Here is a 13,356-nt window from a genome sequence, read left to right as displayed (position 1 = left end):
TAGGTCGACCTCGGCACCCTCAAGTATATTTATGGATCTCACCAGGGAACTGGCTGATTATACCATTATCAGAACTCTTACAGTGTCTCTGGAGTGTCCTTGGACACGCGCACCGCCCGTCTCCCTTCCCCTGTGGAATGTCTGCATCACTATGTGCTTATGTGCAGTGTGTTTTTTTTCAAGTTCAGGCTATCTTTCCTCGGCCAAGGACTTGAGAGTCTGTTAGGAAGTTGTTTTTTTTAACCTCCAAAATCATATACATGTTGTAATTTTCATTACTTTTTTTGTCTATCCAAACAGGTCTCACTTGTAAATGAGTCTTCGAGGCTCATTGTGATTTAGCTGTATAAATAAAGGTTGAATGAATGAATGAATGAATGATAAACTCTTTAACTCTTAATGAGTTTGTTCAGATTCTTTAGACTAGACATTTTCTCATCATTTTTTTAAGCTTTCTCATAGTCAGAGCACCAGATAAAAAACATTTTATAACATATATTATATAATATATTATAATATAATATATTTTTATTATTATTATTTTATTATATAATATACAACTTTGTCTTGCTATGTATAAATTCAAACACATTAGACTCTAGTTTTGTTGTTCTCCTAAGGTCTTTGCCTTCATTTGAACTTTACTTCACAGGTAGTGCTTCCTTTACTGCTATGTCTGGGACTTTGGTGTAGAAAATCTGCATTGTTTTTGATATAGCTTTGCCCTCTTGTGTTTCTGTGTACAGGCACGTCGACAAGAACAGAAGTGTGGCCATCAAGATCCTGCAACAGTCGGTGACTCTTCATCACGATATAGTGGGACAGGACAGGACAGCGGTTTTGGCAGTGACAGTGCTCGCATTCGGATTGTCCAAATAGAGCAACAGAGTGGGGCCAGCCACCACTGCATTGCCAGGCCCTCACGGAAATCCACAATTACCAAGAACCTCAACTTCATCCCTTTTGACATATTTCTCACTGCCAGTAAACTATCTGTTATGACTTATGTCTGCTCTAGTACCCCTAAAGCTTTAACTACATTGACTGATACACCCAGCACACCAGAGAAAAGGGAACTCGGGGATAAGGTAACGCTAAAGCTAGTAAATGGACTGTGTTTATGTGTCACACCTTTATTTTGACCAAGACAATACTAAAGTATCCTTTTGTATCTGGTTTAGGTGGGAAAGAGTGTCCTCAACCATCCTGAAATTGTGTCCGAGTCTCCTCCACCTTCGACCTCGCCAACCTCTGATCAAACCCCAGTTGCCCAGAGTTCGCTTGCTGGCCTGACAGCTGAGGACATCCTGAACAGCAACACCTCTCAGCCAGCTTCTCCGCTACTAAAAAGAAGCTTTTTCTCAATTGATGGCCTCCCCACTCCAACCCGTTCCTCAGCCCGCCAGTCACTGGGTATTACCATAGTGAGGCAACCAGGAAGACGAGGAGCTGGGGACCAGTTGTTGGAACCCCTCTTGTACCTCCAGGTTATACAGCCTTCTATTCTGCTCAGTTGTCACCATCGAAAGCAGAGGATGGAGCTGTCTGTTTTTGACGTGTTCCTGAAAGGAGTATCTTCCAACTATAAGTGCCTGGGTGAGAGGAATGTTTTCTGGGTATTCTGTTAGAACTACTGTGTTGGTCTAGCTTTTAAATTTATACTGTTATAAAGTGTTGAACATGCCTTTTTGATGGGCACAAGAACAGACTAAACGTTTTTATTTGCTTTATTTTGTCCAGATCCTGGAAAGACTCTGCCAGAACCTTTGGACTACAATGTGTTTTGGCTGCAGACAGTAACAGGAGAGGTTGATAGTAAAACGGGTATTCCTCCTCCTCTGCTTTGCTTCCAGATAAAAGATTTCCTCAATGGACCAGGTGCGAATCATACACTTACTCATGCAGCTTTGTACACTTGGAACACAATGCATTTAACGTTTATTCATGTTAAAAGAAAAAAGGAAAATGCTGAAAAAAAACATACTTTTAAAAGTTGCAACACCCAAACTGACAAGTAAAATGCTTAACATTGAATATTTTCATACTATGAACCTTCTCACCACCAACCAAATGACTAAAAAACATCTCAAGATATTGTCAGAACTTCCAAAGCTTCTATCCATCAAATTTTCTCCACTTGTCTGATGCCTTGTGGAGGTAATATTTCTAGAAAGGAAACCCAAACACCCTTCTCCTCAACAACACTCTTCCACTCCTCCTGGTGCTCCCAAGGCATTCCCAGACCAGAGAAGATACATTTTATCTCTCCAGCAAGTTTTGATCTGCCCTGGAGTCTGATCCCAGTGGGACAGGCACCCAAAAAACATTCATAAAGGAGCCATCATGATCAGACGCCTGAACCACCTCAGTTTGCTCCTTTTGATGAGGAGGAGCAGCTGTGTCCCTGCACTGAGCTTTCCCAGATGAAGCTCTGTGTCTAAGCTGCACCAGGCTCCAGTGGATGTTTGCTACAAAAAGTCAGTTATGTGCTTTTCACTTTGAATCACTGACAACTAACTCCTGTGTGCCAAGTGTGCATATGTTTGTGTGTAAAATTTGCCTTTCTCAGAGTTTGGTTTGCTATTTTTAGACTGAGATGATATCCATATGAGCAGATTTAAGTTGAGGTCATTGACCTAAGGGTGTGTTTGACATCCTGCCCAAGCATAACTGTAATGAATAAAAGTGTGAGTGGGCTTTTGAGTCGTAGTGTGCGCAACCTTTTCATCCCTGTGAGGGTTTCGTGGAGAGTGTGTGTAGGAGCAGGTCATCCTTCAGCTTCCTGAACTCAGGCCAGATGTTGCAGATTCATACGCTCCGTCACGTTAACTACAGACACACTTTGACATATAAGCTATCTTTCTTCCACAAGTTTACAATCATGGACACATACTGAGCATGTACACAAGGAGGAGCTCCGGGATGAACTCAGGTGTTATAGATAATTGTTTAGCAGAGAGTATTAAACTTACTTTTTCTGGCTCCATATGCTTTCTCTGCAGCTGTAAGCCAAAAGTCCTCCATGCTTCTGTCCATGTGGACAAACATCTCTCTGTGTAGCCCAACAGTCACAAAATACAGCCTCGCTAACCAAATGTGCGTGTGCTAGATGATGCCAGAAGCCTTTTCATACTTCATAAAGTTTATTTAAATTTTAGTCAGATGATTTTTAAAATGTGTTTTACAATTTATTTATACTTTGCAATTTTAATAATAAAAGTGTAGTAATTCTTAAAGGACTGCGTACTGCGGCCACCTTTCTTGTCAGAATTTTAAGATTATTCTATATATAAAAATGATGGAGTTTGGAGTAATAACTGATCATTCTATTTCGTATAGGCTTCGTCCTTTAAGGCCCTCGCTAGTGGGTTTATCCCGTCATGCAAAGCATCGCACTGAAAAGTTTAGTCCACGCCCACCTGTTGTGTGGGCCCCACCCGGTCCATGTAAATTACGTTAAGAGCGGGTAATCGGCTCCCATTTTTCTTCAGCAAGCTAATAGCACTGTCAGAAGAACGAAGAAGGGAAGTTGTCCAGCTTGATGGGCACAACCTTTAAGGCTGCCTGGGGTCCCGCCACGCCAACCTCCTGCCGTCCCGGTAAGCTCTCCTCCCCGAGGAGAAGCAGACGTGCAGCCTTGTTTTAAGGTAAGCACCGAGGAATATTTTTCAGTGGCGGGTCGCTACACGCTGGACGACACCTTCGACCCTTTTTTCCTTTTAATGCAGATTCTCGGAGCAAATCGGATGGTTCCTCCGGAACAGGCGACATCAGCAGCAGCCCCCGCTGCTCACTCCCTCCTGGAGAGCGTAGTATCGGAACGAGGGGGGCTGGGTGAATGCTCCCCCCCAGGCCTTTTCGCATTGGCGACCACACCGCTCCCAGCTGTCGGTGCCCTCCTCTCAGAGCTGCTCGGCATAATCCAGGAGGCGGCTGACATGAAGGGACTTTTTCCGTCCCTCTCCTTCCCCCGCCCAGATCAGATGATATAGCGGGAAGGTTTTTTTGGCTCCACCCTGGCTCGCCGTCCTGATCCCATCTGGCCTTGTTTTTCCAGCAGGGAGTCCTACTGGAACGAGGCTGCAGCCGGACCTGGTAGACTGAGAGCGCTAGTTTCCACATTTACCGAGCGGAAATTCCCTCGGTGCCTCACTGGAGCCAAGCCTGGCGGAGGCTCCCGGAGCAAAGATGTCCAGGTTTGACCAGCATCCTGCGCCTCTGGGGAGGCATGACCAGACGGTGACGTCGCTCTCCAACCGAGCTCACCAGTATGCGTTCCAGGCAGCCACAGCGAACAATACTGTTGCGTACAGCATCTCAGAGGCCGGAGGGACAGACCTGCCTGAGGAGACGAAGAGCTCCCTCAGCAAGGCGTCTGATGTCACCCTCAACCCTTGTGCCTCGTCTGCTATCTGCCTGTCTCGCATCGCAGCCTGGATGACAATGGTTCAGAGGTCCACCTGGATTGTCACACCCCCTCCCTGTCGGAGAAGCTGCAGATGGACTCGCTGAAAGGCCCCATCACAACGGACGCCCTGTTTGGAGCCAATTTTCAAGGACATGCTCGAGAAATCGAAAAAGCCGGAGGAGATGTCGGAGATTGTGCGCCATCTGATCAAGCCGCACCCCTCCTCTCGCCCCCTAGCCAACCCCCCGCCCGCTGGAGAGAGTGCCGTGGCCGAAACAGCAGAGACGCGCCACAGCTGCAACAGCGTCTTCTCGCTCTGTTCCACCATCAGCCCCTCCCATCAGAGTACAGCCCTCCTCATCCCGACAAGCCACAGGGCTCACGGGGGAGAAGATTTAAAAATGATTCATTGCAGAGGATGTGTGTGTGCATAATGATGGTTTGAGTTTTGGAATAAAATGTAAACATCATTCAGGAATTAAAGTGTCTGATTTCAGCCTGACTGTCAGTTTGTATGATCTCACAGCGGCTTTTTCTCACACATCCTCCACACAAGCGAGCCGGTGTCCTACAAACAGGTTTTAAATCACCACAGCCCGAGAAAACACACAAAATGCGCGCATGAGTGACGCATCAGCCAAAGTGAATGTTTTCAGCAAACCGAGTCCAGTGGGAAACCTCGCTCTCAGCCCAAGCTGCGCACTGCCTCCTCAGCGCATGCCAGCTCACATCAGCACAGATGTGAGCCCGCAGCCTGAGCACGGCACAGAAGTGCCGCATCCCCACGTCATTGGCAGCCCTCACATACACGGTTCTGCATGCCCGGGGGCGCGCACACCTTCCCTTGGCACACGCCAGCCCACATCAGCACGGATGTGAGCCCGCAGCCTGAGCGCGGCAAAATAGTGTAGCGCCCCCACAGCTGCAGCAGACCTCACCCACGGCTCCGCATGCTCAGGGGCATACGAACCTTCCCTCGGCACACGCCAGCTCACATCAGCACGGATGTGAGCCCGTAGCCTGAGTGTGGCACACATGATGGTGGTGATTGGCATCTGTAAATAATGTGACGAAGCATAAACGCGTTCCCGCTTCCCGAACGTTACGCGGAGTGGCAAAGAGCGTGGGTTCCAGACAGATGGATGAACCGTTTTATCAGCAGTGGATTCACGCTGCAATTACAGCTCAAATCCCCGTTTGGAGGAATTTTAGAGATGTTTCTGTCATCTCCAGAACAGATCTCATCCCCCCACGCAGAAGTTCAGGAAATTATGATTAAAAAAATGTAATTTCCAGGGTTCCAGAAGGAGAGGAAAACACAGGGTTCTACTCTCGTCACTTCCTGGTCCCAAAACGGACCAGAGGGATGATACTCATCTTAGATTTATCAATTTTTTACTGTGAGACAACATTTCCATTCAAAATGCATCGAGTCGGCTCTGCAGCCGCCACACAGAGCAGGAAGAAGAATTTTGTTTTTATCTGGACGATCTGTTGCTGCTGACCCATTTTTTCCAGACAGGTGGCAGTAGTGCAACTCACATGAAACCGGCAGAGTGATAACAGCTGTTTCCGTCATGAAGTTAAGGACATGTCGTCTGCTCACACAGTACAATGCCTCCAGATGTGGTCCACTCGTTAGCGTGTGGACCCGGTGAGGCAGAAGAGATGGGCTGTGCCCCCATCCATGAGAATCGGCCTGAGACACTGGGAAACCCTCTTGTTCTGTTGCAGGGAGTTCCCGTCAGCAGACCTATTTCACACATGTCAGTCTTAACAGACTCGTCCCTGTCAGGTTGGAGAGGCACATGCATGTCTCGAGCTGTGGGGGCGCTGTGGCCACCCCACACAGCAGCTCATATACATGTTTTTGGAGTGTCGCACGGTTTTGAATGTGATTCAACACTTTGCCTCTGTGCTGCGGAATCGACATGTGTTGATTCACACAGACAACGAGTGACTGTTGCATACATAAACTGGCAGGGGGGTTTTCGCTCAGCCCAAATGTTAAACATTGTGAGACAGCTGCTGTGTTGGGCACACCAAAATCTCTTCTCTATCAGAGCAGTGTACATCCCCAGTGTTCTGAACAGGGGGGGCCGGATGTGATGTCCAGGGGCGGTCCGCGTCACGGGGACTGGACCCTCCATCCAGAGCTGATGGCTCAGACGTGGCAGAAATTTAGCAAAGCGGCCGTGGACCTGTTTGCAACACGAGAGAACGCTCAGTGTCAACTATGGTTCTCACTGAGCCCGCGAGATGAATCACCGCCAGGGGTGGACACGTTTGCTCACAGCCCATGGCCCAAAATGCTTCTTTACGCATTTCCCCCATTCCCTCTGATATTACGGTTTTCTGAACCAAGTTCAGGAGGAGGGACTGACAGCTCTCCTGGTGGCTCCCGAACGCGTGAATGCCCCATGGTTCCCAGTTCTACGACACTTATTATCGGGACGCCCGTGGAAACTGCTGGGGAGGGAGGATGCTCTCCTCCAGATGGGAGGAGCGATCAGGAGTTACCCAGAAATAGGCCAGCACCTTTGAGTCTGGCCGCTGAGCGGATTTGCTTAGAGAGGATGGGCCTCTCTCAAGATGTAGTACGTACGATCCAGGATTCACGTGCTGCATCTACCACAGCGCTATACACATCAAAGTGGAAAGTTTTTCAGCGCTGTTGTACGGAGAAAGGTGTAGAGGCCACCATGTCCACTAGGTGGCATGTTGTCCTTTCTGCAGCAGCTGTTGGACAGAAATCTGGCATTCAGCACAATTAAAACGTACGCTGCAGCCATCTCTTCTTGTCACGAAGGTTTCGGGGACAGAACAGCTTTTAATCATCCGCTGATGAAGCATTTTTTTAAAAGGTGTACAGAGGCGCAGGCCTGTTTCACGCCCACTTGTTCCACAGTGGGATTTAACGCTGGTCTTGCGAGCCCTTATCAAAGCTCCAGCCGAGCCACTAGATCAGGTTCTGATTAAATTCTTGTCTCTTAAAACAGCCCTGCTGTTGGCTTTAACATCCGTTAAAAGGGTGAGTGATTTATCTGCCCCCTCTGTTGCTCTGTCATGTCTCTGAATTCAGGCTGATGGCACCTCAGCTGGTCTGAGGCCTAATCCAGCGTTTATGCCTAAAACATCATAAGCTCTTTTAAATCAAGAGTGATATCATTGGAGGGATTTTTTTTCCCTCCTCCCCACAATCAGAAGAAGAAGCATCTTTTCATCTTCTGTCCTGTGCGTGCGTTGACGTGTTGCATAGCACGCACGGCCGCACTGCGTCACACTCAGCATTTGTTTGTGCATTGTAGAGATGCATCTGCAGGTCGCCCGTTATCCACCCAGCATCTGTCACACTGGCTGTGTGAGACCATTTCTGAAGCCTACAGAGCATCAGATTTAGAGCCTCCTGTCTACCTCAGAGCACACTCGACCAGGGGTATTGCATCTTCGACTGCTTTGCATAATGGTATGGCAATGCAGGATATTTGCACTGCGGCCGCGTGGTCAACACCCTGCTTATTTATTCGCTTCTATTTACGTGATGTGTCAACTCGTTCCATGACACATTCTGTCCTTAGTGCCTTAACAGAATGAATATTGTTTCATGGAATCTCATTTAAACTCACATCTGACTGCATGCATTTATAGTGTGAGATGTTATCAGTCACACGTTATGACTGTTGTTCTTGTTCTATGGTCACTAATCAGTTCATGACTATTGTTACCAATCAGTTCATTTGATTAATAATCAGTTCACTTGTTATTATTAATCTGTTCATATTGAAGAACCGTGGATCTGCTTGGTTCACTGCCTTTTTTCATCCTCTTCTTTTTCCCTGTTGAAAACTTTTCTGGGGCGTTCATGCACTCAGAACGCATAACTACGCAGCATGCGTCTGTGCATGGTACGCGTAATTACGCAACTCGCAATTACGCACACTGAGAGCTGAGTGACAAGACATTTTTTGGGGGCAAGCAGGCACTTCATATGGTGTTCAAATGGACCCAGTGAGGCGAGGACCACATCATGCTTCGCCTTTTAACCCACTAGCGAGGGCCTTAAAGGGCGAAGCCTATACGAAATAGAACGTTGGTTACATACTGTAACCCCAGATTCTATGAGTATAGGCATAGCCCTTTAAGCGCCGGGCCTCACTGGCTCCTAAATGGCTGAAGAAAAAACTATTTGGGAGCCGATTACCTGCTCTTAACATAATTTATATGGATCGGGTGGGGTCCACACAACAGGTGGGCGTGGACTAAACTTTTCAGTGCGATGCTTTACATGACGGGATAAACCCACTAGCGAGGGCCTTAAAGGGCTACGTCTATACTCCTAGAATCTGGGGTTACAGTGCGTAACCGTTTTTGGCCAAACCTTGAAATTAATTGTATTCACAATCCCATACAATATTACTGTTTATATTGGGGCAGTTGTGGCTGAGTGGTTAGAGCAGTCCTCCTCCAATGGGAGAATTGGGGGTTCGATTCCAGCAGCAGTCACATGTTGAAGTGTCCCTGGGCAAGACACTGAACCCCTCATTGCCTCCGATGTGTATGAATGTGATCTAAAGCACTGATTAGTCTCTACAGATTCAGATTATCTTAGTAGAGATATAGTAGAGTGCTGTGTGTAGGTAAATGAGGACACAGATTGTGTTGTAAAGCACTTTTTAATATGATAGAAAGGTGCTATATAAGTACAGTCCATTTACCATTTATTATGAGATGTCACAAAGTATGTGTTCTTGATCACTCTGAGATTGGACCACATTAAATTTTACTTTGATATCTGTAAATATAAACTGAGTTTTAGCCTTTATTGTGTTGAGTAATGTGGATTAGCTGTGGTGGTTATAATTTGTAGATAAACAGCCAGTGATTACTTTATGAGAGTTTCAGTAAAAATTGTCCAGAGCTTAGCTTATTTGCTAACATAAAAAAATGTGGCTGATTTCAACAGGTCACTGATTTCAACCAATCAAAGGATTTTTTACAAAAACTGTTCAATATTTAGCACTCATCATATGTGCTGGGAATGAACTACCCCTCCGCATTTCAGCTGAATAGCTGTAAAACTGGCTGACTTGTTTCTATTTGCTAAAGTTAGTCTCTTTAGAATGATTTGTTCAATTAGTTTTATAGAGATATAGTGGCTTTCTTTATGAATGGGTAAATGAGGGCACAGATTGTAGTGTAAAGCACTTTGAGTATCTTGATAAGATAGAAAGTGCAGTCCATTTACCATTTAAAGTCATTTGTCTGTGGTGGCCATCTTGAATTGGATTGATTCAAAAGATAATCAGTTCTTATGGTACTCACAATAATTGCTTAAAGTTTTATCTAACTGCTTCTAGTGGTTCATATTTTTTACCAAACAGACAGAGTTGGATCGGTCTGCGAAGTAAGTAATGGCAAAGGTTTTAAACGCAGATATCACAGAATCATTTAGCACTTGATATACAAGTTTGGTCAACACACAGCTACTACCACTCAAGGTTTTAAGTCAGTATTTGTTAAACTAGCTTAAATGTAGACAGTTTTGTGTTTTCAAGCTTGTTTAGCTGTGGTGGCCATCTTGAAAGACATTGACTTGAAGGTTGACTCGACACAGAAACAAGAAAAAAAAACTTATCAACCTTTCCTCTTTAGCCAACAACTATAAAGATAAGCAGGTTTGAGCCATGCACTGCAAATATAGTCCATCTAACCTAGTCTTACATTCTTATATCCAGTCAAAAAGGATTTTTTGATCTTGTTTTGAGACTTATATGCTAAACAAGAGCAGAAAGTGTTAGATTATTACTCTTGTTTTGAGAATATACATCTTTTATTTCTTACTTAGTTACCAAATCCTAAAAATAGTTACTTTACATGCATATTAAGCAAAATTGTATCACAGAGACATGTGTGAGATCATACTGTATGTTTAAAAACAATTTTTAGCTGTAAAAACTTGTTTCAAGACCACCCAGTAACAATTGCTCAACACATTTATTTCCGATCTTTACAAAGCTGCAGGGTAGCATTACTTTTTTACAACATATACAATATACATATACAATAACAAATCACATGTATGATATTATGAACATACATCTTCCACTGTTTCAAGGTTATTCATTTTAATTTTTAAGTGCAATGACATCATCAAGGTTATATTTTGTCAAAACATACACACTGCTATTGAAACTGACTGGACAATATGATGTATGATCAACTAGCTTTAAAGCATCTATAAATTCAGTGGCCTGGGCAAGATTAGGCACTGTAACTTCATAAGCTAAAAGATCTTTATTCCAGCCCACGGTCTGGTATTCAAAACAGTATAATGAACTGTTTATCACAAAAATGTTCTTTATAAGTCCAAAAACAGGAACTATACCATTTGCATTGGTGATTATTAGAGACCTTTCACTTATATATTTGTTCCCATTAAGAATAAGCCACTTTACTTTGACTCCATGTTGCATGCCAAAAAATCCCCAAAAAATCTCTCATCTTCTCGGAAATGTACTCCATATTTGTTACTTCAGAGACAGGACCCAATTCTTTTCCATGTGCAAAAATTGGATGATGAGTACCCATTTCATTTTGACAGCATTCAAAAAGCACATTATGGTTCACAAGTGACTTACAGACATTTTTGAAGTTCAGTTTAGATGACCACTGTTTAAAAAACAGTGCTTTGATTCAAACCGCGTGCACATGTGCCTTACTAAAGGCCCCAAATGAAGAATTTGAGCAGGGATATGCAGCATGTAATGTTGCTTAGGTATTACATTATTCTCATGAAAAAGTTGCTTAAACTTTTTCAAATGCTGTTCAATCATACTTTTCAGTTTTAACACACTCTGTACAGACAAAACAGGGGCAAAAAGTATCTGAACTATCTCAACTAAGTCCAAAACAAACTGAACATATTCATTTTTTCTATAGTATTGAGCAGAAAAGGAATGATCTTCAACAATATCAACATTTGCCCTGAAGACTGTTTAAGTTTATTGTCATTCGATGCAAGGGTACTGACACTAATGGGGCATGGCTTGTCACGTATGTCTATGGGTGACAGAGGAAAACTTTGCATGGCTGAATTGAACACATCTAACTCCATCTCCCCAGACAGAACAAGATATTTTAACACGCACTTAATTAAAACCATAAATTGAACTCTTTTGGCGGGCACATCCGTGAAAGTGGGCAATACCAAGTCTTAAGGGGGTGGGTTATACCAACACTGTCGTTAACTTGCATAGTAATATCTTTAAAAAGGGGATTACAACAGGCATAATATTTAATGTAGAATTTATAGTTCTACTATTACATTATTATGCACATCATTTTCACTTTTTATAAGCTTTAAACAGACTGCCATGTTCTGCACCTATTTCCCCCTCCTTGCCCTCATTTGGTTGCGTCTGTTTGAGTCCTGTATCGTTTGGAAGCAGAGAGAAGCAGCACGTGGACCGAACTCAGCTAAGGTAATGAGACATGTTTTTATTAAATCTAGATTTTTTTCCAGTTTTGATTTACTGCACTCTTTACAGCCTGGTGACCATGGATGTTTGTTTTCATCAATTCTAATAGCGCACCATGAGTTGTTAGCTGACTTAAAACATGCTAGCTTGCTAGTTAGCTTGATGGTAATGAGGTTAAAAAATGACGATAGTTACAGTCTAAATGGACAATTTTATATTTTCTGTTGATAAAACCATTAAAACATGAGAATTATTTTTATTGAAATCCAGTTTAGTTTATGAAATTAAAGACAACAGGAAAAAATAAAACATCTGCAAAGTAATGGCATAATCTGTATGTAAATTTGTTAATGACATAACTTATATATTTATTTTAAGATTAATTTAAATTTAATTATTTAATTAATTACTGTCTAACTGAATTGTTTGTTGTGCACACTGACACTGGTTTTAAATCATTAAACTATTTAATTTTTGTAAAGTCGATTTGTTTGCCCTGTCAAGTTGAATACTGTATACATTTAAAGGGATATATAACTTTATAATTCTGAAAGTTAACCATTTGTGTTTACAGCTGCCAACATAGATGAGGTCTTGCTCCAGACCCTCAGTCGTGATGATTTACGAGACCTTTTGCCAGAAAACTTTATGAGGAGGAAACTGTTGTGGGCTCATGTTCACAAAGAGGCAAGTTTTTGCCACCTTTGATCTGAAAACACCTAGCACAACACATTTTACTTGTAACTCCTGTAATAATAATTCTTTTCATTTTTTTTCCTTAGGATGAAAATCCCACCTTATCAGATACAACTGGATCAAGTGAAACAGGAAGTGTTTCTTCACCTCAAGGAGCACCTCCCTCTACTGCAGGATAGTGGCCCTCAATTAAGGACCAGGAGTGTCCATCCCTGATATGCTGGATCTAGTTACTGATTGTGTTTTCCTCTTAGCCAACATGGATAGTATTGCATCACAGGCCAGGCATTACAAGACTCTGCAGGAGATGTATAAGAAGCCAAAGCCCAACCAAGATGCTGTCCGCCAAATCCTTGACCTTGAATTTCAATCAAGAAGAGCCTTCATTGACTGTGATGTTCTGAGAGAAGAAGATGGGGCAACAAAGATTCTTGAAGCATATCCATGTTTCAAAGAGATTCACAATGTAAGTGGTTTACTTTTTATTATGGCTTCTCAAAAAGAAAGCACTGCTGGAGGTGTTAATGCTTTCTTGCACCATAGGTGATGGGTGAGCTGTGGCGGATCCTGGATAAGGGCAACCTCACATTCCTCACAGAATTGAAGAAGAGATGGGAACACTTTTGCTCTATGGTTCAGTTTTACGGTGTTTGGAAGAAGGTGTTGAAGCCACCCAAGAACCTGGATGGAGGTTAGTAATTGTGCTGTCTTTCATACACCATGTTGCTCAGACATGACACCACATGTCTCATATATATATATATATATATATAT

At 43.4% G+C, this 13,356-nt stretch overlaps 1 protein-coding gene across 1 annotated transcript in view; it reads left to right on the top strand.

The window, feature by feature from the left end:
- LOC119410390 (vacuolar protein sorting-associated protein 13B) overlaps nt 1-13,356 on the top strand; it is a 59,758-nt gene that overhangs the window by 26,458 nt on the left and 19,944 nt on the right. The window contains exons 4-6 of the mRNA XM_037677301.1: nt 747-1,088; nt 1,182-1,596; nt 1,741-1,878. Of these exons, the coding sequence (XP_037533229.1) occupies nt 747-1,088; nt 1,182-1,596; nt 1,741-1,878 (895 nt within the window). The remainder of the gene's footprint in view (nt 1-746; nt 1,089-1,181; nt 1,597-1,740; nt 1,879-13,356) is intronic.

The sequence above is a fragment of the Nematolebias whitei genome, chromosome 5 (genome assembly GCF_014905685.2).
Source record: "Nematolebias whitei isolate Nwh7 chromosome 5, NemWhi1, whole genome shotgun sequence".
Lineage (NCBI taxonomy): Eukaryota > Metazoa > Chordata > Actinopteri > Cyprinodontiformes > Rivulidae > Nematolebias > Nematolebias whitei.
Note: the sequence above shows the minus strand (reverse complement) of the source record. Positions and strands in the feature narration are given on the sequence as shown.